This window comes from Argentina silus, assembly GCF_951799395.1.
Source record: "Argentina silus genome assembly, chromosome: X".
Taxonomy (NCBI): Eukaryota; Metazoa; Chordata; class Actinopteri; order Argentiniformes; family Argentinidae; genus Argentina; species Argentina silus.
The window spans coordinates 1601392-1624204 of NC_139653.1; the positions used below are offsets into that span (position 1 = coordinate 1601392).

The following is a 22813-nucleotide window of genomic DNA, read 5'->3' on the forward strand; positions in this document are numbered from 1 at the left end:
TGGTACTAACCTGAACTTGACGTTTAACGGACTTGTGTTTGGAATGGCACTTGATCACATGACCAAACATATCCGTACTTGTTATACGCTCTAGAATGCATTTTGGAACTCACCATTTACTAGAGCAGGGGTGCCCAATACGACCGGTCGATCGCGTGACATTAATTTTTTTTTTTTTTTTTTTTTTTACGACGGACATTTGTGCTTCAGCACGGTACGAGGCAATTGAGCCAGTGTGAGTGCGCCACTTGATTGACGTACAATGCGGCCAGTCTGAGATCGCTTCTCTTCTACTGGTCACGTGTCACCATGCATTCGCATGTATATATTTCGCAATATATATTTAGCATTTTTTTATGTAGGTAGATCATTTTGACCTGGTCATTTTGAAAATAGCTCGCAAGCCGAAAAAGTGTGGGCACCCCTGTACTAGAGTCTCAGTAGGCTGCAGTCCCCGCAGAAGAAGTCGTGGGGCGGTGCTTTCGAATCATACGTCATATTCAAAATGGCAGCGACCATGAACAACGTGGAAGAAATTCGGAATAGAGTTATATTAGGAGAATTTGGCGTGAGGAATGTAAGTAATTTTAAACATTGAGCTAGCTAAAGCAATATCATGACACCGTCTATGTTTAAGAGTTCTTGGCCAAATGGGTAGGAATTATCTTGCTTGGTGGCCCGGCGTTAGCTAGTACCTAGCAGGACATCTAAATATACCAACAACAGTCAATAGACAATAGACATACTACACTTTGTCTTATTTTCTTTTACGCTAATAGTCTGCAATGTTATTTACATATATTGGTTCAGTCACTAATTCATTTGTCTAAAACCTCCAGGTTCATACAACTGATTATCCTGGTAACTACCCAGGGTACAATGACACATGGAGCATGGAGAAGTTTCAAAAGGTAGCTAGTTGGTGTTATGATGGTTTGACGAGTGACCCTCTTAGAACAGTTCATTAAAGGGTCTTTTCAAAGGGGTTTACATGTCAGCTGGATTGTGCACTAGTCTGTCATTGATTTGTTAATTGTTCCTAATTTACAGTTAATCATTTGCAGAATTTCAGAATTGACGTGGTGGAAATGGATGAGACATCTTTGGAGTTCGACATGGTGGGGATCGATGCTGCCATCGCCAATGCATTTCGGCGGATATTGCTAGCAGAGGTACAACAGGCTAGAGCTCTGCCATTGAAAACAGATTAACAGCTTGTGGCTCTTTTTGAGGCTTTGAGTACTGCAAACTTGTTTCATGTGGCATACTTTATATTGTGTCCTTCTAGGTTCCCACTATGGCTGTTGAAAAGGTATTCATCTACAACAACACTTCGATCATTCAGGATGAGATCCTGGCCCACAGGCTGGGCTTGATCCCCATTAAAGCTGACCCACGACTGTTTGAGTACAGAAACTCTGGTAAGTTGTTCATATATTCTTAGTCCCCCCGCCCCCCCAGACAACAGCAATTCAAAGTTTGGATGACAAAGATTTTGGGGGGAGAGAGTAGGGTGTCCCAGCTAAATCTATGCAAGAGCAGATCATTACTGTAGGTGTTAAGATTTTCTTGGCTAAAGGGACAGTTTTGTTTCAAATAAGACATTTTTCTCAGGGGATGAGGAAGGCACAGAAATTGATACAATTCAACTTCAGCTGAAGATCAAATGCACCAGAAATCCCAGAGCTTCCAAGGACTCCTCTGACCCCTCTGAACTATACCTCAACCACATGGGTGAGTAGTGAGGCCATCTTAATGGCCCAGGAACAAGGATGATGGCAACAAGGATGATGACTAAATGGTGGGCTTCGATCTTCTCATATCAACACGAGTGGTTTCTGAATCTCTTTCCACCAAGAGTTGCATATGATCTACAACTTTCATTTGACATGACAGAGTGATATGGTATAAATTGTAACTAGCTGCACTTTATTGTGTGAAAGGAAAACACCTACTGCAGAATGCATTTGTCAGTCGGAAGTGTTCGCGTTTCTCAAGTGTAAAATGCTCTAAAGTTCACCCAAACTCATCTCAGCCTTTGTATTCACATAAAATAACTGGGTCGTATCACTGACCTGTCATGTCCTGCTTTTTCTATCTAGTCTACTCCAAGGACATGAAGTGGATCCCTATTGGGAATCAGGCAGATGTGTTTGCAGATGCTAACATTGGTCCAGTACATGGGGACATCCTTCTGGCACAACTCCGGCCCGGACAGGAGCTGGATGTTGTCATGCAATGTGTAAAGGGCATCGGTAAGGGAACTCGGTGTGTCTTTTCATAATTGTGATGAGTCTGTTTGTGTGGAGATGAACCTTCAAGACCAGTGTTTCCTGTGTCATCAATCAGAATCAGACCTGTGTCATATCTTGGAGGAATAAGGAACATAAATGATGGCCTGACAGCCTGCTCCTAATTCACCCTCCCTCCAGGTCAAGACCATGCCAAGTTCTCACCTGTGGCCACAGCCAGTTACAGGCTCCTTCCTGAGATCACCATTCTGCAGCATGTTGAGGGGGAGAAGGCAGAGCGACTGAAGCGCTGCTTCTCACCTGGGGTCATTCAACTGGAGGACCATGGGGGTAATCATTACCTTTTTGAAGCCTTGGCCAACAAAATGTGTGTGGCAAAATTAAATTAGTAGTTATCATTCTCTTTGCCTATGATTCTTTATCTTCTACCCCAGGAAAAATGGTTGCGAAGGTGGCGAACAGTCGTTCAGATACCTGTAGTAGGGAGGTTCTTCGACATGACGACCTCAAGAACCTTGTGAAACTTGGGAGAGTGCGCGACCATTTCATCTGTATGTACCCAGTGATTCATTTTATTCATTATGGTGCTAGTACTACTAGATGACGCCTACATTCCCCAGACTGATTCTGATCAATTAAATTGATGTAATATAATTTGGCATTCTTAGCAAGTACTATTTTGATCTTTCTATAGTACTTTTTCCATTGTGTTTCGTTGATTCATACACTGGTACTCTTATATTCATATTTAGTCTTACATCATCTGCGATCCTGTCTCCTCTCCCACATACAGTCTCTGTAGAATCCACTGGCATCCTGGCACCGGATGTCCTAGTCACCGAGGCCATCAAAGTTCTTATGACCAAGTGTCGGAGATTCCTCAATGAACTTGACTCCACAGAGATGGAATAAGAGCAAATTGTGGGTGGGCGGTGCTTCCGAATCATACCCACCCCAAGGAAATGTACATTTGGGCCAAGCCAGTGTTTACATGGTTAGACTGGCTGGCTGGAATGGATTGATAGTGTTGGAATGCTCATGATGTATTGTTTTTGTACCTCCCCAGAGGTGTGCTTCCTGTATGTATATTATATTGTGTATGCTGTATCCATGCTTATGTCACTCTTTCAAAACCTTTAGATCATGGCTCAGCCATGCCATTGGCCTATTAGAAAATGATCTCACTGTGCAGCAGTGAAAAGAAAAGTGGATAAATGTCATTACTGAATGAATAGGTTTTGAACTTTATGCAAGCAAAGAATTACACAATGATAAACAGTCAGGTAATTTTAGTTGTAATTTCTGTATGCACATGCCTTCCAAGACAATCATAAAAAGTAAAACATCTTTACTAAATGTATGCTGATGTTTTGCGAAGTCTACTTGCTATCTCCTCAGTGCTATTCCATCTACCACAAAAGAACATAAACTGGTCCATATTATATATTGACGTCAGCAGCCCAGCGTAAATGCAGATATCTATCCACATAAAAATAAAGCAACTGTATAGTTAATCATTGGATTGGTCTCTGTCCGTTCTTTTGTATATCACAAGCTTTATCTCCGACACCGCAGGGGACAATGTTGACGAAACTTGCGTGAATGATGTGTCTTGCCATACAGAGGCGGCATTTTCTAATTTACAGTGATTGTCCGAATTTTGACGAAACTTGGGTACATGATGCGTCTTCCGATAGAGATCCGTTGATAGTAGTTTCGCGGTGTCGCCGATTCATGTCGTGACGGTGCGGGCAAAGTGAAAGGTACAATCAAAACCTCTTTAAAGGGGGCCGATTCACTCCGCCGCCAGGTTGTTATTTTTACACAAGCTGCGGGCGGAAATTGATGCTGAGTGGACCTTCTGGCTCTTATTTCTATCGTATAACCACACCGGTTTGGCCTATTGTCTGTTTTCGAATAATACTGTCAAATCCTTACTTCAAATAAGCACTACAAGCTCCGGTAACTTTTCAGCCTACCTCACATTTGTGGATTGCTTTCAAATAAACGCAAAGCTGTAAATGGCACGTTTGAATAATTGTCACAAATTAACACAATACGAGGAGGGACGCTACATCATTCCTTTATGTCTATTGTGCACTTGTTGAATTATGATTCTCTCCATTTGTTCAAAGGGACATTGAAAATTGTCATTGAGTTAATCATGACTCAATCCATAAAGAGAGCATCGAAAATTCAGAGTTCTAAATGTGTAAATCTGTAGCACAATATCTCACTCGGGGATGACCGAGATACTTCCTTCTTTAGTGACAGTTGTCTTTATGTGCGTCTTATGGGCTACTTCCCAAGCTATATCAGACGTCACTTCCCTACGAGGCAAACGAAGATGGCGACCGTAGTAGAGAGAGGAGAGGGAGGTGTAGGAGCCTTTGATTCCGACTCGATGTCACCGAGATTGTCAACACCACCACCGGATCAGCCACACCAGAATAACCCGTTGTTAGGTCTCCCCATTGTGGCGATTGAGGAGATTCTGAATTTCTTGTCTTACGACGAAATCAGCTTGCTACGATTGGTGAGAGACAACAAAAACAAAACATGAGCTGCAGTTGCTCCCTACTGGCTATGTATGCTACTAGCTAACTTAGCTAGTAGCACTAGCGTGTTTTGATAGAGGGATTGTCCCCCAGTCAAAATCGTAGCGAGAAGTCAGCGCGTCCACTGTCTGGATTGATTGATTTTGATGCATATTATAATTGTGGGGTTTGTGTGTCATTGTATATCTAACTACCTTGATTTCTATGAGCTTTGTCTTTGCTGGTATCGACAACATCAGAGCTGACATTCCAGATAGTTAGGTGCTAGCCCTGACCGATATGGCTAGCATCACTCCCGTGTGGAGGCGTTGGCCAGTGCTAGTTTTCTACATAACATAGTAGCTAATTATTAGCGGAGATCATCAACATAGATCAAACAGACATTGGCTAGCAACAAAGTTAAAAAGCGGTTGACATGTATTTGTTTCTCAAATCGACGTTTGCATGCTTAATTGCAACGCTCACACTAGCGTTGGTCCCGAATTTGATCTGTTCTGACACTTATTTGCCGCTGGTCTTGATCTACCAGCCGGTTGGCATCCTTTATGGCAAGTCTTGCTAATCTATGCTGGACAGATGGAGTCGGAGTCACTCTTTGTAATGAAATCCAAACATAGTTTGTAATGTAATCCTTCTTTTGCTCTCTGATGGTGGTTCGTCGAGAGGTTGTCCCCTTTGACAGGCATCAAGCTTGCCACATGTCTATTGCAAAGTAATGTAATAGCGAGCTAATTTTGACCAAATCCCTACGTAGTAGCTGAAAGGTCGCGAGTAGCTGAAAGGTGACGACGACACATAAGTCCGTGAAAGAAAGATTTTATTGCAAACTGTCTTGCATGACAATCTCCACTTTATATGTCCATAGCCGACATGTCTACCCCAGGTTCTGGGGGCTGGGTGCTTTCTAAGTTAACCTTAACTCGACCGTATGTCCTTTTCCAGGTGTGCAAGCGCATGGACATGATCTGCCAGCGCATGCTCAACCAGGGCTTCCTGAAGGTGGAGCGGTACCACAGCCTGTGCCAGAGGCAGGTCAAAGCCCAGCTGCCCAGGTCAGTCCAGCAGCAACATTGGAGGGTGGCATTGATGTGAATTAAATGTTTAGGCCTGTAACCGCGAATTATTGATGTCGTCAAGCATGTCCTGAAGCAAATATTGAGTATTTTGCTGTAAAGTAGGCCTAGTCCTTTGAACCTTGGCGTAAAACCAAGACTTGGGACCAGGGGATCAATCGGTCGTCTAGCAGGCACACCGCCAAACCTAGTGGCCACTCGTGGTACCGTTGTGTTTTTCACTTGTAGTTCTGCCCAAAAACACAATTTCTAATGCAATTCCACTGGTGGAGTCGGTATTGTTCCTGGCCAAATGAGGTCGATTCCGGTGACTTTGATGTTCTACGATCATATAAATTCATGCCTTCGCCGACGTAATTATTGGGCTTCCATTATCAAGTCCAACTATTGTTATTGATCATACTTATTAGTGGCCTTGCTTCAGAAAGTCCAACTATTGTTGTTGCTCATACTTATTCTTATTAGTGGGCTTGCTTCAGCAAGTAGTAGTAGTTCTTCGATATACAACTTTTAAGCTATTCACACCAATCCAACTTAAAAATGTGCAGAGAGGTCTAACTCGCGTTGCTGTGACTTTTGGATTTTATACCTATTAAACTTTTTGAAAGTTACAAACGTGAAAGTGCACTTTTTAACATGGAGGTCTATGGAAACCAAAATATGCAATTTTTGAACCACCGCCGATCGTACACCTTTTAAGCTAAGCTATTAACACCATTTCAACTGTAAAATGTGCCAAATTAACAACTCAGATAAGCTTTTTGATACTATTAAGATTTTTTAAACTCCAAAACCTCTCATCCGGTTAATATGGTGGAATGTTAATTTAGGCCAACATTCTGTAAGCTCTTTTGTTACTGCCATGGAACTTTCAGGACTCAGGACTTTCAAAATAAAGACAACAGGAGACCTGCAGAACACATTCTTAGGATGATTACACAACAATGTACTCTCTTTGCTACCAGTTCCACCCCACTGAAACCACTCTCAACCACTTAAACAACCAACTATACCACTCAACTCTCTACTCCACTGAACTACCCCAGGTGTATCCTATCTATCTATCTATCTATGACCTTCTAACATACTATCTAACCTTATATCTAAGCCTTCAAATACCTAGCATCATCCTTTCTTCCATTCACCAGTCACTACTGCTTCACTCAGTATAACCTATACTGATTAACCTCCTAATAGTTTTGATCTTTCTATACCTCCCCTCTCTCATCTATACATCCTCTCTTTCATCCATCCATCCAGTCAACCAACCAAACCAACCTATCTCACTTTCATTGAACTACGCAGAAAATCTTCATCAACCCTTACTAAAGCTTTCTGATAGTTATTAAACCTTTTAAACTATTAAGCCATTTTGTAACTCCAAAATCTCTCATCTAAACAAATCTCTACCCACGCCACTGAAGTACAGTTGCACTTGCAAACATCCATGTTTGTTTACATTTGTCAGCACGCATTTGACATCGCGCACAAACAATAACCATCATTGGATTAATTTCAACTTCTGGTGTGTTTTAGGCAATTATTTTGATCTAGTGAGGTCACATGTAATTTGATACATTGTGAATTGTAATTCGGAGGATGATCTCACATGAGAAGATATCGCTTTGTCAGAGCCAAATGGGACAGTTTTACTGTAGCCTTTAAGTACACTATGTTTAGAAGCTAATATACAGTATCAAGGACAAGAATTCTGGTGATTTTTGACAGGAGAATAACACAGTGGTTAGTGTGAGGGGAAAAGCATGAAGTGATCAGATCTCAGGTTTATGACACAAGGCCTATAAACGGCTCTGATAAGCGTTGCATATATTTGTCAACATTCTATCCATCCAACCAACCAACCAATCTCTAACATTCTCCGCTACCATAATAAGACCCTCACTTCCTTTTAACTACCCAGTAAATCTATCTATCTATCGAAACATCTTTAAACCTTTTTCACTACCAAAAAAAGAGTTCTTCTGGAACTTCTTTTTTCTAGTTATTATTATTATTATTCCAATTCTCAAGATTTTTCAGTATGCTACTGCTCTTACAGCTTTTAAGCTATTCACACTATTCCAACCATTCTATTTAAAACGTGTTCTAACTTGAATAGGTTAAATTTATATTTTTCAAGTGCATTATATTGAAAAAATATTCAGCCTTTTGTAACTCAAAAACTCCTATCTTTTAACATGGTGAAATACGTGACTGGTGTTGCTAAGGCTACCTGATGCAAATGCCTTAGCTGGCAAGGTAGCTAGCAACGATTAGTGATTATGCTAACACGAAATTTGTTATTTTTAGAGACTGTAGTGGAAGACATCCTCATTTTTCAGTGAAGTAGCCGCCATCTTGTTGTGAAATTTGTTTGTCCCGCAGCCCATCAATTTGATTTTTTTTCTTGGCCCAAAGGACACTTCATTTGTGGTCTCAGGGCGACATCTAGTGGCCAAATGTAGTAACATATGGCCACTACATTTGTTACTACGTTTGGCCAATAGATGTCGCCTTGAGACCACAAATTATGTGTCCCTCAATAGTAACGTCTGCTATTCATTTATACCATTTATCATTATGGTATTTATCATACTACTTATACTTTTTGTGCTGTACCCCATTTTGCCTGAAATCCTATTAATTCCTATGGCCATTTACTCTGAGAACATTTAAAAATGTATCCACTTCATATTTTAAGTGTGACACCTCAATTAAACTTTAAAAGACCTAGACTGACTCCACTTAAATAACTTCCATTCAGAGTTTTGATACTATTTAGACTAAACTCATCCCTAATCTTGAATGGCACCAGCCGTCAATAACCGTCCTCCATAATATTCATATTCCATTCTCCCGTCAAAAAGTCACCAGAATTGCTTGTTTAACATATATGATATGCAACACAGCCCTCTTTCACCCCCCTTCACCCCTCTCGCAACATTTTAGGTAGCACCTCCCTCACTGTAGCCCCCTGATAAATTAGTCAGATATCCAATACAGGCAAAATTTAAGATAAAGTTAAACTACTGTATACAAGCTAGACCAACCTTTTTAGCCTACCTAGCTAAACGTTGTGGGTTCAAGTCAGCTTTGGGGAGATTTTCGTGGTTTTAGTTTCATAATGCCTTCCCCTGACAACTTACCTTGTCTTACCCTGACCTTAACTCAAAATGAATGCCTAATACTGCCAAACCGCAACGTGTTACGTAGTTGTGTTGCTAACACAGTATTTTATTTATTACATATATTACATGCACATGTGTCCATTACGGTGGCCTTTTACTATCGTTTCTGCCTACAAGTTTTGGTAGGAGACTGTTGGAAATTAAATACCTTAATAAGCCAGTCAATACAATATTTTATAAGTGATAACAGTGAAAAGTCACCATGGCAGTCGTGAGAAATGTTTAGATTTTAGATGTGTGTTAAGTCTGAGTTTTTTTTTTTTCTTGTGGTAGGCGAGAGTCAGAGCGAAGGAACCACTCACTGGCCCGTCATGCTGACATCTTGGCTGCAGTGGAAACACGCCTCTCCCTGCTCAACATGACCTTTATGAAATACGTGGATTCCAATCTCTGCTGTTTCATCCCCGGCAAGGTACTTACCCAGGGCACTAGACTAACCTTTTGCCTAGTAGCACTTTAAAAGTTGGTAGTACCGGCACAAAATGTGATGGCACAATATAAAAAACAGAGTGAACATCATACTACCACACTCTTCCCTGGTCTGGTTTCACGCAATAGAGGACCATTTTTGCCCAACTACTTTAATCCTCAGGATCAAAAAGCCTTGACCTCAACATCAACACAACACAATTCTGAAGATTATGCCCACTTGTACCATATAACCCTAAGGCTCTTGACACATGACTACATTTTGTGTGTGTGTGTGTGTGTGTGTGTGTGCGCGCGCCTGCCTGCCTGTGTGTGTTCCTTTTCCCTAAGGTGATCGACGAGATCTACCGTGTGCTGCGCTATGTCAACTCTACCCGTGCTCCTCAGCGTGCTCACGAGGTGCTGCAGGAGCTGCGGGACATCTCGTCCATGGCGATGGAGTACTTTGATGAAAAGATCGTCCCCATCCTCAAGAAGAGGCTCCCCGGGGCCGACTTGTCGGGGCGCCTCATCGGAAATGCCCCAGGTATGTGTTGTGTATACAGACGCCCATCTTACCATGTATGGACAACTCAATATCTCTTATGATCGTATTTAAGAAATACCCATGATACTGGATATGCTCAATGACAACAATATTGTTCTATTTATATGCTTGCACTAAGTCTTCACGGTTACTTGTTTGAAGATTGCACCCAAAGTCCCTTTCTCCCTTCTCTTTTCTTCCCAACACAGTGGCAGGCCCCTCCACCTCCCTGACCACCATGTCTCTGCTGGCCAAGAACACGCCGTCACGCTCCGAGATGACCAAGGTGCAGCAGCAGGTGAAGGTGAACGGAACATCCATGACGGCAATGCGGCGGGAGATGCAGGAGGTGCGCATCAAGCAGCTGGAGCAGCAGAAGCAGCTGCAGGACCAGGAGCAGAAGCTGCTGGAGCAGACACAAGTGATCGGGGAGCAGAACGCCCGACTGGCTGAGCTGGAGCACAAGCTCAGGGAACTGATGGACAGTGCGGTGGGGGGAGCGGTCCCCGGAGCCAGGCCAGTGGTCGCCTCCACGTCGACCTCCAGCGCCTCTACATCTTCTGCCACTGTCGCCACCACATCTGCAACCATGGCACCCACCACGGTAACCGGAGCGGCGGGCAGCGAGAGCGGTCGGCCCCTCAAACGCACCAGGAAGGGCTCAGACTTCCCTCGCCAGTCTAAACGCCTGCGCTGCAAGAAATAAGGGGACTCTCATGTTGTTGTTTTCTCTTTGGTCTGATTATTGCATCCCGCCTCCCCCATGTCCTGTCCTGAGACATGATTTTCATTCTCATTGTTTGGAGTGTCATTCAGAGAGGGGGTGACAAGGTCAGAAGTATCTGTGTCGCCGTTTCTCTGCTGTCTCACCATCTCCCCCTCAAACTCGTACAAAAAAATGGTCTTAAGTTAATTTGGCCATGGTATTTAGACAGCAATGCTACATTTCAGCTTAACCACTGGCCCCTTAAACCACTCTGAATTTGCACATTAGGTGAAAAAGGCTAGGGTAGATTGCAATTATAGTTACATTGAAGTTCTAAACCACTCAAACTGAAGAGTGGTTCTGGTTCTGACTGCTTGTCCATCAACAAAAGTCAACCTATGTGATGTTACCAAGTCGACCACTATCTTTGTGATGAAGGCAAAAAGAAACAAGAGCATTCTAATAGGCATTGAAAAACAGCTGTGTGGGAACCTGAAAAATAATACATTTAAAATTGACTAAGCCCCTCTTGAAGTTTCTTTCTCCCTCTTGGCAGTCTCCTGATTTGTTTAAATTGTAATTTAATTTCTCATTGTTTTGTGAGAATCTGTTGTCCAGGTGGGATTGCTTGAAAATGCAATGTAGTTACTGCAATTTCCAAGAGGATTTCTTTTTTTTTTATTCAATATTATTTGATGACCCCTACACTGAAAGCATGTAATTTATTCAGCTTGCTCTTCCCAGCTGAAATTTGGTGCAATATGATGTAAAAGGCTTGTTTTTTTGTAAACTATTCTTTCAGATTTTTTTGTTCCCTTGGTAAATCCTTGTCTGTATAACCCTGTCCAACACAGAGAATCAGGTGAATTTTAGTCACAACTATGAGATTTCACATAATGGAAAGGACTGAGGTTTTATAGGGTTGTTCAAGCATGAGGAACATTTTTGTTATTGTCCACATGAAGGCACAGTCTTATCTAGGAAAAGATGGGCAAGCTTCTATGGAAATAGATCATGTTAACCTTAGCATAGGATGTCTCCCTTGCAAAGCCACAGTGCCTCTGTAGGTAATGGGAGAAGTATTATGGACTCCTTGTACAAGGAAATTGAAGGACAGCTGAACAAAAAAACAACCCACCCATGATGGTAACCAGACATGATTAATTTCTATAAGTGGTTTTCAAGAGGGTCACAAATCTCCCTTCAGCCCCAGTTCATTGGCTCAGTCATTTGGTCCCACTTGTATCGATAACACGACTGTCATTGATCAAATCTCTGATGGCTGAAATTATGCTAGCTGCAATGATAATGTGCTAACCCATCAAATATTCTGATTGTTATGCAGTCAGTAGGCACTATCTGCCGTTTTAGGAGAATAATCTGCCTATAAAATTAATGTCAAGGAGGTGGAAATGGCAGCCTCTGTGTAGAGGAAAAGGAAAATGTCTCAAATGTATTAAGTCGTTTGCAAATCACCTGTGCATCTGTCATCTATTTTTAAGTTGACTAAACTCTGTTATGCTATCTTTGTACAAAAACGTGATGTCTCTGTATAACCAAGTGGATACAGACGACTGCTGTGTGACTACAGTAGAGGGGCTATCAGTGATGTTGTGGGAAGGTGACATGGATTAAAGTAAAAGCTTTTACTGTAATTGACATTTTAAGAGCACTGTATCATTTCTCTTGCACAACAGCACTGTTCCCATTTCAAGAACTCTGTGCACACTTATCTCTTGCCTTGTGAGGTTAGCCTGTGAGCATGGCCTGGAAATTATTTTTCAACCACTCAGGGCATGAAACCTTTGAGGAATTCTGGGAAATGCAGATCACCAATGAGTGGACTGAAATGTGTATTCGAAACACACTGGGCAGGAAACACAAGAATATGTTATCTAGTGGCTTAATTTGAGACTGCGTCTCAGTTTAGAAATGACTGTACTGTAAACTTCATGTACTTCAAAGTGTAGATTATGGATTATTTCCTGTATGTAAAAGACAAAACATATCTTCTAAGTTGCCCCATTTGGGGCAAACTGTATGGTTTGTTGCACACATTACTGTTACAAATGTATAAATTAAACATTAAAAGAAATGAGCGTGTGTGTCTGTGTGTGTGTTGATTTTATGATGAACTATTGAATCCTGACCACACATTGATGCCAGCTGCTATTTATAATTGTCTCATAAAGGTTTACTCTAATGTGGAATGAGAACAAGAATATGAAAAGGAATTCCAGCTGGCTTAACATTTGATGCCAGTCTCTCTTTGCATGGCATGTTTTCATTCCATGTCTAATCAGATGAAATCTAATGAATGTGTTGTTTTCCTCTCTTACCCCCTCTGTTCATCGCATCATCCTTCCTCACTTCTTTCTCAAAAACGCATTGAGAAGATCTATATGTTTCCTCCCCTTAGATATTCTCCGCCAATGCTTTTTAAGAAAAAAGTGAGGAGAGAGGTACAAGGTTGTAAGAAAATAGAGGACAGCTACAACTTCAGGGTTTTAGGAATCCTTTACTTGTGTATGAGGCAGCAGAGCTCTGGGTCCAGTCAAGTGGTCTGAACCAAGAGCTAAGTTTTACATAAGCTCTTGTAGCGTTTTAACTCTTGCTAATCATTACCATCCCCATGTCATACATATGTTAATTAGTTTGATGGTTCTTGTCACATTTAACCTGGTCACTCATCATCACTAGGTATGGTAAAACCAGTTCCAAATGGTTGGCCTGATTGGTCCGTTTCCCAGCAGTATACATTTTACAGATACTGGGACGCAACCTCAAGTTAATTTAACAGCAGGTTTACTGCAACAGGTCAATACGGATCACTCAGTCCTCACCCCCAGCAAAGTGACACAGCTAAACTGCATACCAGTTCATCCCTACTAAAGCCGACAAGGTCTCTGTTCACACAAAACTATGCTTATTGCAAGATTTTAAACAATTGTTTAAATTGATTAATCTGATGTATACTATAACCAAGGAGACATATCCCTTGCTATAACTGACCACCTGTGAATTGGTTTCAAATGGACATTGTTCATTGTAAATGTCACACTTGTAGACATGTTTCTTTATACGGATCACTCAGTCCTCACCCCCAGCAAAGTGACACAGCTAAACTGCATACCAGTTCATCCCTACTAAAGCCGACAAGGTCTCTGTTCACACAAAACTATGCTTATTGCAAGATTTTAAACAATTGTTTAAATTGATTAATCTGATGTATACTATAACCAAGGAGACATATCCCTTGCTATAACTGACCACCTGTGAATTGGTTTCAAATGGACATTGTTCATTGTAAATGTCACACTTGTAGACATGTTTCTTTATTTCAACTCTGAATTCATGTCTGGAGATATTACCACTCATAAAGCAATGCAAGGCAACCCTCACAAGACATTGTTGCACAAGACAGGATAGGAGGGTTGTTATCCTTAAGTAATAGTGCCTTGCATGTCAGATCATATTCCTGTTCAACATTCCAACATTCCAAAAAATTTACATTGAGATGAATGAAAAAAAATAAAATGTGTTTGTACAGAGACCCTGTACCTATGTTGTTATCAGTATCACATTTCCTCAGCTTCCTGTCCAACAAAACAGGAAGTGTTGTTGCATAGCAACAATTTGAAGTACAAGCCCTTCAATGGTTGCCTGGATGGATCACCTAAGGAGAAACATGATAACGTAATGTAATTAAGATTAGTAGCTGGCCTCTGCCGTTCTTTTAGGTGGTTCTTAACGTGATGCATGCTTTAAGCAATGAGTACATTTGGCTTCCTGTATTTACTTGCAGTGGGTTTTTAAAACCTTAAGATGAAATGTGAAACGTTCAATCATACTCATTGAAATGTGTGCCATAGTGACAATTTTGGCAGTCACTTAAGTGTTTTTTTTTTTTTTTTTTATAATTAAATAACTAAAATATACTTCATTAAATTAATCAATCTTGAAATGCTGAATTCAGTGGACAATGTGGTCTATTCTACATCAAAGTAACCACATGGTGAATGATAATTTAATCATACAGTTCATACATCTCCATTTCTAGTTTCTAGTTGAGTCAATGTAAATCATCCAGAGTTTGCTAATATCATATCTCAGTATTTTGCAACCAATTGACTTGACTTTGAGTCAGCAGATATTTGGCATATATTTTTTTGTGAATAGCAGGCTTTCATTTCTTGGAGTGTCTGTCCATATGGAATTGAGATTAACAATTCCAGTAGTGCTAATTAGGGAAACATAATGAAATCCTCAGAGTCTAATTTTGGAGAACAATTACTTTAGAGGACATACACAGTCTTGTTGTTCACAAGAAATTGCATCACTATACTCTCACCAACACTACCGATAATAACGTCTTTGAAACGAGTCTTTCCTAGTTCGCAGTGAGAACGTGTTATGGACTGAGGCGTGGCTACACAAGACTACTCAAGGCATAATAGTTATGTTCAGCAAACCTTCCACGTTTTAGATTAGATTAGACTAAACTTTATTGTCATTGTGCAAAGTACAGAGACAACGAAATGCAGTTAGCGTCTAACCAGAAGTGCAAAAAAGCACTATATACAGGTAGTGCAGTATATGAGCAGTATAAGTAGTGCAGTATAAGTATACATTTATAACCATACATACCCTGCAAATGTGATGCCGAATATCAGGTAATAATAGAGACTCTATTAGACCAACAATTTTTATTGTTTTAAATAGTGAGCCTAATAAAAGATAATTGATGTTGGAGAGCACATACTGTATCCACAGACTCATATAAGGAGAAAGTAGGCGGATAGATAGAAAGTTCCACCTATCAGTTATCAAAAGGCATGACCGGACACAAACAGCAGTTTTACTTGTGTGAGAGGCCGTTAGGTAACTGGGAGTTTTTTGGGGGTGAATTCTCTACTCAGTTACTAAGATAAATACACTTTTTTAAAGAGACTTTTATATAGAGAAAAGATGGGGAACCGGGTCGCTCGTGAGGACTACGAGTGGGTTTATACAGATCAGCCCCATGCCGACAGGAGAAAAGAGATTTTGGGTGAGCTAGTTTTCCTGTTTCCCCGTTAGCCCGCTGCTAGTTAGCACGGTTAGATTAGTAGTTAGCTTGTCACTCACTCGCTAGCAAGTGTTCTTGCTTGCAAGCTAACTCATTCATTTAATGTACTCCTGCGTTGGCTATCTGGTTGACACCTGTGTAATGTTAGTTTTATAGAATCTGACAAGCTAATGTTAGTAATGGCTAGCTATCTATCTAACGGTATGGCTATTTTGTATTTAGCTAGCTAGGCTATATCTGTTAGCTAGTCAGGAAGGGTGAAGACAAGTAGCCAGCTACCAATAATCTAATCTAAAAAGTCCCCCATACTTAAACTAGTTTCTACACTACGACCACATCTATTTACTTGTTTAATGCTTCTGTTATCATCAGCATCATATCGGCAATGACGTAGGTCCTGGAAACCGTTAACCCTACAGCCATGACACTCTAGCCTGGCAGACCTGACGTGCCACTCCTAGATGTTAGTCCGTCATGGAATTATAATACATGAGGTTTAAAATGAGAAACCTTATTAGTGGCTTGCTTCAGCAAATCCAACTATTGTTATTGCTCATATATTCTTATTATTAGTGGGCTTGCTTCAGCAAGGAGACCTGCAGAACACATTCTTAGAATGACTACACAATAATGCACTCTCTTGGCTACCAGTTCTATCCCACTAAAACCGCTCTCAACCAACCAACCCTCTACCCACTCCACTGAACTACCCCAGGCTCATCCTATCTATCTATCTATCTATCTATCTATCTATCTGTGACCTTCTAACCTAGTATCTTTCCAACCGTATATCTATCCTTTCAACTACCTAGCATATTCCTTTCTTCACCAGTCACGACTGCTTCACTCAGTATAACCCATACTGATTAACCTCTTAATTCTTTTGATCTTTCTATACCTCCCCTCTCTCATCTATTGATCCTTCCTTTCATCTATTCATTCATTCATTCATCCATCCAATCAAGCAACCTATCTCACTTTCGTTCAACTACCCAGAAAATCATCATCAACCCCGATTAAAAAACCCATTAAACTTTTAAAACTATTAAGCTTTTTGTAACTCCCAATAACTCTCATCCGGTTAACCGACCAACCAACTCAACCGACCAACTGTCTACCCTGTCCACTAAAGTACCGCTGGCTCCTCCTATCTATCAAACTATCAATTCATCTATCCTACCAACCAACAGGCGAACCAACCATTCGTCCATCCATCTAACCAACCAAACCATCTTTAACTTTATCCGCTACCATAAGACTCTCACTTTCTTTCAACTACCCAGCAAATCTATCTATCGTCCAAACCATCTTTAAACTTTTTTCTACCACCAAAATAAGACTTTGCAAGCCCACAAAGTTTCTTCTGGAACTTCTTTTCTAAATAGAATAGTTATTTGAAATGAAACCACATCTGTGATTGATATCATAAATTCAACTAGTCATTGAAATAACTATTGTTGGGAGTGGAGCAGAGAGAGCGAAGCATTCATTACATTATATGAGAAGCACTCTGTCAACTCTGCCGGCAACAACTGTCTACTGCTTTTGAGTCCATGGTTGCCCTGAGTAGTATCTGGTTTCTTGTGCACTCTCTTCACGCACAGATACGTTATCTAAGTAGTTTAATCATGAGGCCAGATAGGCTAAGATTTAGTTCATGGAGGTGCATAGGCTTCACAATAATGGATTAACCACCCTGTTCTGTGTTTTATATTGGGGTTGTGTTTCATAGTTTGGCCGGGGGATGCATTAATGAATGAAGTTGGGCCTAGAGGGCTCATGACAGTCACATGGCGCTGTGTAACAGAGAACAAAGATAATGGGTGTAGCCCCTACTTCACCTTGCTGAAAGCAGTTTCCTACTGTAGCTAGACAACTAGAGGCACACAGCTGATCTCTATATTTTAGGGTTCCCCTATAATATGCTCAACTTGGCACCCACAGTTTTGGTAGGTGTAGATTTTGTACTTAGAGGCACACTAAATAAGGTTTTTTATTAGCCTACTAGATGGTCATCCTTTGAGGTAAACAAGGCCCCTCTGATAAGAAGTGGTCTTCTGTATGTATTGTCTTCTTGTCATGGATGATTGGGGTTGAATCAGTTTTCTCTGAGGTTCTTGTTCCCTAATGTCATTTTTTCAATGTTAACATAACAAACACTTCAGTTAATTGGTGAACAGAAAGTCCTCCCATTGTGGTGAGACTGGGCCCTGACGATGTCATAAAGAACTCATTGACAGCAGAAGCGTACCATGGCTGAATAATTAATGTGTGCCTGCTCTGCTGCCGTGGGTACAGCAGTATCAGAAGGCACAGGGGGGATACCACTAGTCACTCCAGCCCTCGAGACATAGGCAGCTAGTATTCCAGTGTAGTGCTGGCTTTTCAGCTGTTCCATCATTTTGTAAAAGGTAGGTATTAGGATTCATGGTAACTTTTCTGAACTCAGACCCGCGGGCTTGTGTAGACCTATGCTGAGATCACATGACTCAGGCCTCACCCACAGCCCCTTTGAAGCAACACTGAACAATGTAGCCTACACAAGATGTGCAATATCTCAGCTAGGACTTGTCCCTTTTCAGACTGCAATCATGGCCATCTTTTTATTTTTGTCAATAGTGGAAGTCACCCAAGTACTTCTAATGTTAGGCCTTATTTAAAAATACTTTATGATTTGAAGTGAACCTTATTTGGCAATATAGTCCAGCTGCATGGTGGCACATTCTGAAATTTCTCATATATTATATAATATATGAATATATATATATACATATATTAACCCCCCAACCATGTTAACTTCAGTTGAGGTGTATGATTAATTGATCAAAGTGAACTTCAGTCCACGACTACCATCAGTGTAAAACATGCTGAGTGGGTTTTATGTACCTGGGTAGGTGATTGGATTATCACCATGCATTGTTGACCGTTGACTGTTATTTGCCTGCCATGCAGATCGCTGATGGTTTCCCCATTCCCTTATGCTCACAAAGTCAACAGACCGTTGCTTGTGTCCAAAACACTGCTGCAGCCACAGGAGTTGCCTAAAAAGGAGGTTTCCTAACTGGTCATTGGTGGAGAAGATGTATGGAAGGGTAGGGGGCTCAACATTTTTACCCCCCTTCCTCATCTCCATCAGCTGGTGAGATAAGAGGAAGGTGAACATTAAGACTTATTTGCATAGTCTTTGTTTGGTGGTGTTTACCATAAACCACATTTGTGAAATTCCACAGACGATGAGTAATAGTCCTGCAATGTGAAACCCTCTCCAATTTAGGGTTAGTCTAGTCATGTGCATGTTTTTCGATCCTGTCAGAGGTTGCAAACCTAATCTTACACCCAGTAAGCTACTTTTGAATGAACCCTATAATTCATTAGTGATAAGATATGTTCTCAATAGTGATGACAATTATTTAGATCATGACTCCCACTCAGTGTTTCATTAGCAAAAGAAGATGGATCCGGTAAGCTTATTTTCTGGTTATTTCTTAGTTAACAGTGCGAGTTAGCCTCTGAGCCCATTCTAGGTCATACATTAGATTGGAAACAATGGGGCTTGAGGGCTTGCAAACTGCACAGGTTACAAATGGAAAGAGATATGCTGATGAGGCTAGCCTAGTAGCCTCTATATCACATGATCTCAACCATTTTAATTTCTACATTGGGGTTACAAGAAGGGAGTTAGTTGTGTGTCATGAAGTGGTTTTGATAGTTTGTTCAATGATATTTGACATTTTGTATATTTGAAGATGAACTAAACTTGTATTCTTCCTCCAACAGCAAAGTACCCAGAGATAAAGACCTTGATGGGGCCTGACTTGAGGCTGAAGTGGATTGTTTGTATGATGGTAACCATCCAGTTCTTAGCTTTTTACCTGGTCAAAGACCTGGACTGGAAATGGGTCCTGTTCTGGACTTATGCTTTTGGGAGCTGTATCAACCACTCCATGACCCTGGCCATCCACGAGATCTCCCACAACACAGCTTTTGGTAACAACCGGGCCATGTGGAACCGCTGGTTCGCAATGTTTGCCAACCTGCCCATCGGGCTGCCGTATTCTGCCTCCTTCAAGCGTTACCACTTGGACCACCACCGCTACCTGGGAGGGGACGGTGTGGACGTGGACATCCCCACAGAATTTGAGGGCTGGTTCTTCTGCACGCGCGTACGCAAGTGTGTTTGGATCATGCTGCAGCCCCTGTTCTATGCCATACGCCCCCTCTGCATCAACCCCAAGCCCATCACCCACCTGGAGCTGGCGAATACGGCCGTGCAGCTCTTCTTCAACATGGTCCTCTACTGGCTGTGGGGAGCCAAGCCTGTGGTCTACATGCTGGCGGGCTCCATGCTGGGAATGGGCCTGCATCCCATCTCTGGCCACTTCATCGCTGAGCACTACATGTTCCTCAAGGGCCACGAGACCTACTCCTACTACGGCTCCCTCAACCTGCTCACCTTCAACGTGGGCTACCACAACGAGCACCACGACTTCCCCAGCATCCCAGGACGCAGGCTGCCCCAGGTAGGGTGTGAGAACTAGGGGCTGGTGGGGGAAGATAAGTGGGTCAATGAAGGCATGAATGCATTAGACAGAGTGTTCCCAAGTTGAAGGTGTAAATCGCCTAAAGGTTTCCATATAACTGTGTGCGCAGTTTTTCTGGTTTATGGGGAAAGATGTTGCATCATGAGTATATTCTTATGAATCAGGACAGTTATAATGTGGAAGAACAGTCTTTAGCAATAAGAAGTAGTGACCTCAACTTGCTCAATTGAGACAAAAAAAGAAACGTTTTGAAATCATGATCACCCACAGTTAGGCCTATACCTCAGAGCAAGGATTTAGGTTAATTATATGATTGAGTTAGTAATTTCTATACTGTGGCCAGTTCTAGCATGCTTTTGTTCTTTTGGCTCCCTTAGCTGAAATTAAGAAATGCTTGAGCTTAAAAGGCATAAGTAGTAGAGTAATGTTTGTTTGTTTTTTCCCTTGCAACCTAGGTGAAGAAAATAGCAGCCGAGTACTATGATGACCTACCCCACTACACATCTTGGATGAAGGTGTTGTATGACTTTATTATGGATGACAAGCTTAGCCCATACTCTCGCGTTAAGAGGAGGCTTAAAGGAGAGGTGAAGCAGGAGTAGATCTGTTCTGGTCCTTCTGTCTGAAACTACACTGACCAACCAAACACCAGCCCCAACTTACCATCACAAAACTTTTAACAGCTTTGAAAATATTAATACACTGCACAGATATGTGTTTGTTTGTTTGTGTGTGTGCAGAATATGGGTGCGAAATATGTGTACACCAATGTGTCGTCGTCGTCCCACGCCTCCAAGTTAAGAACAACTGAACGGGTGATAGAAAAATGGCTGCGTTTGATTTCTCTCCACCAGAAACAATTCCAGCCATTATCGCATTCCTTCAAAGCCATTATTAGTCAAGTACACCCATTGTACTTGTTACATGGCAAGAGTCTGATAAAATTGTATAGTTTAAATGTATTCCATGATTAATTGATATGTATAATCAAGAATTTAAATCTTGATTGATGAGGAGTTTGCTGTCAGTGAATAATATTTAAACTGTTTTATAGAGGTTTATAACACTGTGTAGCATATGTTTTATTTGTTGGTTGGTTGTATAGCCTCTTTCAGTGCTACAGAGCTGCAATTGCTGTGTAAACAAGATATCATGTCTTTTAATTAGTGTTTTATTGGAAAGAGTAGGATACCTACTTTTGCACCAGTAAATGCTACGGGAAATATAGCTCATCACGTTAGTGTCTCTTGTTAGTGACTGTATATGAGACTGATGACCTAAATTCCATGCAAGGTAAATGAACTCGAGTTCATATTCCCTCCTTGCCTGCAAAATAGTATAGAGTGCTTTCTACTTACTTATAGACTTCACTTCCCACATTCTGAGCTGAGGTTATTTTAGCTAATTTTATTGTGCCTGCCAACACCTCATTTGAACCGCATTGATTTATGTAGTCTTCAACACTGATCTTGTGCAGTTTTTCTGCTCTGGTTAAATTGAGTTTGAATTGATACAATGTTGAGAGAGAATGGGAGTTGGTCATAGCAAGGTTAGACTAGATGAAATGTTATTTTCACTTTTTGTAAAATGTATAGAGCAAATGTGGCCTTGAATCTGTAATGCAGGTGATGCATTGATATCAGTGGAAGTAGAAACAAGGAAGGAACGAACAATTAGGCCTACCTATGCACCAAACTACTGCTGGCAGGCAGACAGGCTTGTTCAACAATGCAGTTTTAAAATGTTAACAATTTTATTTGCTTCCAGCTTACAGCTACAAGGCCAAATGAACCTGAAACCAAATACAGATAACTGAACTGTAACTTTGGTCTTTCAAGAGGCTTTGGTTACACTTACAGTACACTTGATTCTGAAGTCTGATTATTTCGAACTGTGTCCTTAACATTTGCAAATCAGGAAGTAATGCAGTATGTAGCCTAATTTGTGAGATAAGACAACAGCTTCCTTAAACGTGGTGAATATCTAAAGAACAGGGCCACACCGACTTAGTCATTGAGTCTTAATAGCCACTATTATTTGTCACTTTAAAATTTCTACCTCTGATGAGACCCAGTTGGTATATGTCTAAGCCATTGATGTGGCTAGATTGTGTCCTAGGTGGAATGAGAGCTTGGCCTCTGAAACATCTGTTACATCTAAATGTAATATCTAAGTCAGTATTAAACACAGGCTGAATTCATGCTGGAGAGGTCTGCAATTGAGACCCCTTCAGTCAATCATGTTTGGCTTATTGGACTAAGGTAAACAAAAAAACATAGAAAGAGTCAAACCAAGCCTGACTATTACAGGTTCATCCTGATTATGCTTCACCTGCCTATTGCTTTACTGCATCAAGATGATTTTAATAAACTAATACAATTACTTTTGTCTGGTATTGTCATGTGTGGGTACATTTTATGGATCTCAAGTCTGAACACTACTGTCACATTAGCAGCTTACAGCAACTGGGTA

At 41.1% G+C, this 22813-nt stretch overlaps 3 protein-coding genes across 5 annotated transcripts; all 3 read left to right on the forward strand.

The window, feature by feature from the left end:
• The first annotated feature begins 490 nt into the window (after positions 1-490).
• Positions 491-3753, forward strand: polr1c (RNA polymerase I and III subunit C). Of its 2 annotated transcripts, none has more exons than XM_083694989.1 (9): positions 491-577; positions 840-911; positions 1065-1172; positions 1289-1421; positions 1615-1734; positions 2103-2255; positions 2433-2582; positions 2687-2803; positions 3046-3753. In XM_083694989.1, exons 1-9 carry the CDS (start codon positions 506-508, stop codon positions 3162-3164), a joined length of 1044 nt encoding a protein of 347 aa, XP_083551115.1. In that variant the 5' UTR covers positions 491-505; the 3' UTR covers positions 3165-3753. The 2 variants fall into 2 exon arrangements, with proteins under 2 accessions (XP_083551115.1, XP_083551116.1); XM_083694990.1 differs by having other exon boundaries at positions 512-577; positions 1051-1172.
• An 846-nt stretch (positions 3754-4599) lies between these two features.
• fbxo28 (F-box protein 28) lies at positions 4600-12827 on the forward strand (the record flags this gene model as incomplete). The annotated part of the gene is made up of 5 exons (XM_083695136.1): positions 4600-4788; positions 5753-5862; positions 9345-9483; positions 9831-10026; positions 10236-12827. 5 exons carry the CDS (start codon positions 4600-4602, stop codon positions 10730-10732), a joined length of 1131 nt encoding a protein of 376 aa, XP_083551262.1. The 3' UTR covers positions 10733-12827.
• A 2767-nt stretch (positions 12828-15594) lies between these two features.
• Positions 15595-20952, forward strand: degs1 (delta(4)-desaturase, sphingolipid 1). Of its 2 annotated transcripts, none has more exons than XM_083694854.1 (3): positions 15595-15782; positions 19578-20320; positions 20797-20952. In XM_083694854.1, the coding sequence occupies exons 1-3, from the start codon at positions 15701-15703 to the stop codon at positions 20941-20943; spliced, it is 972 nt and encodes a 323-aa protein (XP_083550980.1). In that variant the 5' UTR covers positions 15595-15700; the 3' UTR covers positions 20944-20952. The 2 variants fall into 2 exon arrangements, with proteins under 2 accessions (XP_083550980.1, XP_083550981.1); XM_083694855.1 differs by lacking the exon at positions 15595-15782 and adding an exon at positions 18881-18939.
• Positions 20953-22813: the final 1861 nt, after the last annotated feature.

Bases quoted from the DNA above. Each gene is read 5' to 3' on its own strand.
- polr1c (XM_083694989.1), top strand. From the start codon at position 506: ATGGCAGCGACCATGAACAACGTGGAAGAAATTCGGAATAGAGTTATA. The intron at 578-839 runs GTAAGTAATTTT...TAAAACCTCCAG, and splicing joins GAGAATTTGGCGTGAGGAAT to GTTCATACAACTGATTATCC. The intron at 2,804-3,045 runs GTATGTACCCAG...TCCCACATACAG, and splicing joins AGTGCGCGACCATTTCATCT to TCTCTGTAGAATCCACTGGC.
- degs1 (XM_083694854.1), top strand. From the start codon at position 15,701: ATGGGGAACCGGGTCGCTCGTGAGGACTACGAGTGGGTTTATACAGAT. The intron at 15,783-19,577 runs GTGAGCTAGTTT...TTCCTCCAACAG, and splicing joins CAGGAGAAAAGAGATTTTGG to CAAAGTACCCAGAGATAAAG. The intron at 20,321-20,796 runs GTAGGGTGTGAG...CTTGCAACCTAG, and splicing joins CAGGACGCAGGCTGCCCCAG to GTGAAGAAAATAGCAGCCGA.